Source organism: Salvelinus alpinus, chromosome 33, assembly GCF_045679555.1.
Source record: "Salvelinus alpinus chromosome 33, SLU_Salpinus.1, whole genome shotgun sequence".
Lineage (NCBI taxonomy): Eukaryota > Metazoa > Chordata > Actinopteri > Salmoniformes > Salmonidae > Salvelinus > Salvelinus alpinus.
This window is the reverse complement of record NC_092118.1, coordinates 27,577,489-27,584,139: the sequence shown is the minus strand read 5'-3', so window position 1 is coordinate 27,584,139 and position 6,651 is coordinate 27,577,489. Positions and strand designations below refer to the sequence as shown.

Sequence of the window (6,651 nt, the reverse complement as noted above, 5' to 3'; positions counted from 1 at the left end):
TTCCTAGTAGTAGTAGTAGTAGAAGTAGTAGTAGTAATAGTAATAGTAGTAGTAGTAGTAGTGGTGGTGTGGCTGCCCCAGTGTTTGGTGCATTTGATTAATATATCCATCGTGTGTATGTTATAGAGTCAAGCTGAGAGGGCAGGTTATGGGACGCTATATTGTGTGGAGTGGAGGTAAGAGAGAGAGCTGAGAGTCTTAATGTTTTATGGCTATGCCAGTTTCCCGGGTCGTTGTGAAAGTGTTAAGTTAGTGCATATGTGTTTGATTGGGGTTATAAATCAGACGGAGTCCTAGGGGCCCTGACAGGTCCCGGGGATGAGACACGTGTCCATCCGAACGTGGAGCGCCTCTGAGGGGACACTAAATGGCAGATATGTCGTTCACTCTCACACTTCCAACCACCTGCTTTTATATTATAACACAAAGAAAACACGAAAGTTGGCCGTTCCAATATTCAGCATTTCCATACACGTGTGACACTTGACACACATCTTTCACTAACTTCTTCACCTATTTTAGTCGAACTCATTCAACTAACACATTCCTCCCTCAATCTGAAGGCAAATATCAATGTTGAGTTTCTCAGCTCAGCTGTAAAGTCTGGGCCCTCCGGTCTCTCTGCTGCAGGTTGGTGTGTGTGTCTGAGTGTTATTGACTGCTATGTAGTGATTACCATGCCGGTTGGATGGCATCAGCCACTCGCTGTAATTAATAACCTCATAATCCATGTTCGGTTGGGTGTCAAGATGCCAACACGTTAAAGGGAAACACGGAGGTTCGGCACTGAGTTCATGGAAACAAGGCGTAGCCTTATAGTCTATATGAGAAATTATAGCTGCTATTATCCCTCCCAGACAATGATATCAGCTCCAAAAGGAGATTAAAGGTTTAAACAAGTAGGCCTACATAGACATAGACCTAGTTCTTGGAAACCGGATCTCATCATCAAAACTAAACTGAGATTGATGAGATTTAATCTCGCTGTCAATATTGCTCCGAGATTTATCATATTCAAATAAACTGCAACAGCAATGCATAAGTCACCACTGCAGTTGTTTAACAGACATATGATGGTACAAAGACGCGGATGTAATACGATTAGGGATGTTTCCTACATATTTTCATATATTGATTCATGGAATTTCAATTCTGACTCCCTTGCTTTGTTTTAATCCGAATTATTTACAATAAAAAAAATGGTTTTGTCAAATTCATCAAGCGGATTTCTTAAAGGTAGCCTAATCTTTATGAGCGATAGTCTTGTAAAGATTATATTTCTTTCCTGGAAGGGTAGCCTTGGTACATACATACAAAATTAGATTTTATAAGATTGTTTTTAACTGGCCTAACCTATTTACAAATAGCCATGGCTTTCCGTGCAGCATGAATAAAATCAGTGAATATTAAATAAATTAAACCACTTGCAATTATTATTATTACTAATATTATTATGCTATTATTATTATTATTGTTATTATTATTATCATCATCATCATCGTTATTTTATGACACTATTATTATTTACATCAACGTTATTTGTGTTGTTGTTGTTCATGTAAAATATTTCTTTACCTCAATATTTTAGTTTCCAGTGTATCACTTTAAATGTATATCCACCACAGTACACAACGTGTTAATTACTTCTCGTTGCCATTGTTGACGCTAACACTTTGCATTCATTAACAGCGCAGGCGGTAATCAGCCATGCAGCTTTTCATTTCTTGACAACTTTCTCTCTGAAGTCAAATGGTTACATGCTAACTGTTTGATGTCCCAAATTAAAAGAGTGATTTGAGTCCGATCCGCTTGCCAATTGTTAGAAGCGTCCGCAACACCTCAAAACGGTGTAAGAAAACACAACTTGACCATAGACTTCTAGCATACGTGAGTCCAAATCACTCGATACCGGTAAACAACATACATTTCTTAGGTCTTTCTTTCCAGTGGACATGAGTCGTGGCTGCACATACGTGAGACACATGCATTAGAAGAAAACTGGAGACACTAGGCTTATGTGAAGTTAATCACTCAAAAACATTGAAATATTTACTATTTGTGCAAATGACCACAAATTGTGAATTAACACTAAAATGGGGTAGGGCTCAGGCGAACAAATAACAAATTAAATGATTGGCGAGCCATCAAATGAGATTTGAAAACCATTCAAATAAGAGATCGCGACGTCAGTGCACTTATCCAGGGGAAATACAGGAGGGAGAGAGAGAGGCGCGCGCGGCAGAGCGAGAGTGTGTATAGGGGGTGAGATTTGAGAAATGGGAGGGGCTTCTAAACGACTAGAAATGTCAATCAGAGCAAAGAGTCGCAATAATCTAAGGCAATCTGTAAGGACCTGACCTTAGTCCATCCAGATCAATAGGGAAGTGAAGGAGGAAGGCGCAATCGGATCGTTTACACTGGCTGTTTTTGAGGAAATATAGACTTCCCTTACACTTTGTTGTACTCACTGTAAAGTGGATATCGCAGTACGCACCGCGAGGGCGATTCCCTGCTTTTTTGTGATTGCAGCATACTTTTTTCTACGACCATGTCTTTCCCGCAGCTGGGATATCAGTACATCCGACCGATATACCCACCGGAGCGCCAGGGTATCAGCAATGCCCGAGCCGGGACGGAGTTGAGCCCGTCCGGGGCACTCTCAAACGTTCTCTCAACTATGTATGGATCACCTTTCGCCGCAGCAGCACAGGGCTATGGAGCATTTCTGCCCTATTCAAACGATATATCAATTTTCAATCAATTGGTGAGTGCATTTGTTTATTTATGCCTCTGGTTTCCTTAATTTGCTTTTCCCCCCATCCAGACTAAAAAAGAGAAAGGGCGCAGTGACTTTACGTTATTGAGACAATGATCCATTCAGGACGTAACAAGAAGACTCGTTGGTGAACTTTGTTATTGACTCCTTTTTTGTAAATAGTTAAAGTAGCTAAAAGTAGCACTATAACTGAAATGCCAGTCGAAAACCTATGTTTAGACCACTAGAAAATAAAGAAAACAACTGAAATCAAACGCAATATATTAAGTGTGTATACATGCATCTTGAAATACATTGAAATGTTTTGCAATTGGTAGTGAAGTGTTATAAATCAAATAGTTTTGTCGCGAACGGAAATGGTGCGTAACAAATAAAAATGTGTAACTTTGCATATGGTAATGCTTTTGTTAGTCGTAAACGCAGAAATCACAGGTCCTATGTGAAGAAAGATACATGTGGTGATACTGGCTTTATATTGCATATATTAGCCTATATGATTTTGTCTTATTTAACATAAAGTAGAATTTCATTTTGCTAACTTCATTAATCTATCATAATATCTCACACATCCCATTGGGTCTCTGCTCTTTGTCTTTTAGGGTGCTCAGTATGAGTTAAAAGACAGTCCAGGCGTACAAGGACACCCAGGATTTGCCCACCATCACCCAGCGTTTTACCCATATGGCCAGTATCAGTTTGGTGACCCGTCCAGACCCAAAAATGCGACCAGGGAGAGTACGAGCACACTGAAGGCCTGGCTGAGCGAGCACCGTAAGAACCCCTACCCCACCAAGGGGGAGAAGATCATGCTGGCCATCATCACCAAAATGACCCTCACCCAAGTTTCCACCTGGTTCGCCAACGCCAGGAGGAGGCTAAAGAAGGAGAACAAGATGACCTGGACTCCCCGGAGCCGCACAGACGAAGAGGGAAATGTTTACAACAGTGATCACGAGGAGGGAGAGGAAGGGGACAAGAGGGAGGATGAGGAAGAAATTGATTTAGAAAATATCGACACGGAAAATATCGAGAATAAGGACGACTTGGATGATCAGGATGACCTACACGCTGATTTAAAATTAGATGGTAGAAGCGACTCTGAGATTTCAGACGGCTATGAGGATTTACAAGGGCCCGATCAGAGATTTCTGAAGGCTGTAGTGAAGGAGGGCAAAGACATTCACGTGGACCGGGGCGAGCACTTCCACCACCATCACTCTTTTGAAATGAAAGCTTCACAACCGAATGTCGATCAACTGAAACTGAATCCGGTGTCCATCAACTCGCCCCCATCAGAAAATAACGCGGCCCCGGCCCAAAAGCCAAAGATTTGGTCTTTGGCGGAGACAGCAACAACCCCTGACAATCCCCGCAAGTCTCCACAAATGAATGGCAGCAACACAGTTGGGCCCGCGGCCCAGACCATAATCAGCCCTCACCATAGACTCATCTCTTGTCCTGTTGGGAAAATGCAGAACTGGACAAACCGAGCTTTTTCTGCCCACCATCTCGCATTACTGAACTCTAACCATTACCTTGGACTGGCGAACCAGGCTTCGGCTAACGGGCTCGCCCTCTACAGCAGGCAGCAACACCAACACACGCAGGACAAGAGTCATAGCTCAGACACAGCCGTCACAGGTACATGTCACCAACACTGAGGCTGGCGAGCCTGACTGTATAACAAACTGTTCATTATTACTCTATTTCAGACTTTACTTATCCCTCTTTAACGCTATAGCCTACTTAAATAGGCCTGTTCTGGACAGACATTTTGAGGCCGTAAAGATGATCATAAAAAGTGTGTTTCCATGCTGTCGTTTATGTGACAGAATAAGGTGGCGTTGAAGCTTTGAACTGGGGGAATACAGACAGAGGTGGTCGAAATAAAAGGCCGAAGTCGTTGGTTTTTAATGTTATTATCAGCTGGTTTATTGTGAGAATGGATTATTATTCATGTCCGATTTTTTTTATTTTTATTCATCAGTTGGCCCCATATTTCTTTGTCACATACCTACTTCAGTATTGTACGTGCTTGTATTTAACCCGTGACTGACGTGAAGATCCCCAGGCAGTAAAATAAAGTATAGACTAAATTCACTGCGACAGTGCTGTGCTCTAGTTATAGACAGGAAAATTAATGCATTTTTAAATGTATTTTATTGCCATTATTATTTCAGAGAGATCTAGTGCCTTGGAAGCAGAGAAAAAGTTGTTAAAAACAGCCTTCCACCCAGTTCATAGACGGTAAGAGACTGTCATCTTTATTTTATTTGGATATATAATTTTTTATGCACATCCTATTTTATCGTTGACTACCACATTTACTCAAACTGTAGCCTTTGTGTTGTATTTGTAGGACATCGAATAGATGGATTCCTCCGTGCTTGTGTTATTTCGTTTAGGCCTCAAAATTATATTTGCATATTTGTCATGCAAAAACCCCAGCTCAAATTTACCACATTGGTTTTATAACTGGCTCTCATTTTTCAAAAGCAATCTTCACTTTATATCACTTTACTTTTCAAGCAATTCATTACCTTGCAGTTGTAGGTTATTATTATTTTCCCTTTGCTGAGTGTATTTATTTTCTTGACCCGTGTGTTGCAGGCCTCAGAATCAACTCGAAGCAGCCATGGTTCTATCAGCTCTCGCCTCCTCCTAGACTTTGACTTTTGCTCTTTCTTTTTATGATTTATTTTAATCTGTTGTAAGGAATGTAAAATAAGAATAATACATCTGTGTATACTTACCTTGTAAGCATGTCCTGTGTAAACCTGCTAATGTAATAATGTATGAACCAGTAGTCTGTGAGTTTTCTTTTTCTTTTTGTAAGTTCTGTGAGGATTTGATGTTCAAAATGTTTTGTATATAAAGTTAAGAAAATGTACATACTTGTGAACCAAATTGTACAAGAAAGTCTATATTTTGGCTAATAAATGAACTGCTGCAACTTTATTCAAATCGCTTGTGATTTTTGGGAAGATGTTTGTGTGATGATTGTTTTGTGAAAGGAGAATTAGTTGTTGTGGGCGTTAGATGTTACGAATTAGATCTTGAAGTGATGCAGAATTGCAGTGCTTTGCTTTTTGTATGTGTGTGTGTCAGTCTGCGTGGCCTACGGCGAATAGGCTTCATCGTACTTGGTTGTGATAAGTAAATATTCTAGCACGATTTGAGGCCTTTTCATATGAGGGACTTAAGAGTAATTAGCTGATTATTGCATCGTACATTTGGATATTACTGTTCTGGGATTATCCTTATTGAGGCGTAACAGCCGAATTAAAATGAATAATTATTTCATTAATTTTCGAATGAAAATTGTATGGCATATGAAGATAAATTATGTAGACCTACTGACTATTTGAATATTTGGATGGAACTATTTTGGACTGAGAGGTTAAACATCGTAAAGGCTGGCTATGCGTAAATGGGTTGTGGTGTTCTATGTACGATGCAATCTCAGTTCGCGTGTAATATTTGTGTTAGGCCTACTACATGTTTTTTTTATGCATCTTGAATTTGGTCAGCCGTTATGGGCTGCACTGCTAACCATATGCCACCAATACATTGTGATATAATTTATTTATGTTTGTTTCAACATCTAAGATCATTTGCATGTCAGAAGGGTTGTGAGATAAAGTTTATGTAAAGTTGGAGTTGGAGCTCCCTCTACAGTCAAATCTAGTCACCATCGCCGATTCTGCGGTCTGGCAAAGACAGGGATAGGGATATTTTAACCTAAATACAACTTTGTATTGTAATTATTAATATGTAATCAAGCCATTGAAAAATTATTTTCCTATAGGTCCATCGTAAAAGCGTTTGTCATGGTTCGGCATGCATTAAAATACAACCTTCTCCAGCGTTACACT

The 6,651-nt window shown here is 40.1% G+C and overlaps 1 protein-coding gene across 2 annotated transcripts; it reads left to right on the top strand.

Moving 5' to 3' along the window:
* The first annotated feature begins 2,335 nt into the window (after positions 1-2,335).
* Positions 2,336-5,734, top strand: LOC139562935 (iroquois-class homeodomain protein irx-3-like). Of its 2 annotated transcripts, XM_071381123.1 has the most exons (4): positions 2,336-2,764; positions 3,376-4,417; positions 4,957-5,023; positions 5,387-5,734. In XM_071381123.1, exons 1-4 carry the CDS (start codon positions 2,549-2,551, stop codon positions 5,439-5,441), a joined length of 1,380 nt encoding a protein of 459 aa, XP_071237224.1. In that variant the 5' UTR covers positions 2,336-2,548; the 3' UTR covers positions 5,442-5,734. The 2 variants fall into 2 exon arrangements, with proteins under 2 accessions (XP_071237224.1, XP_071237225.1); XM_071381124.1 differs by lacking the exon at positions 4,957-5,023 and having other exon boundaries at positions 2,341-2,764.
* Positions 5,735-6,651: the final 917 nt, after the last annotated feature.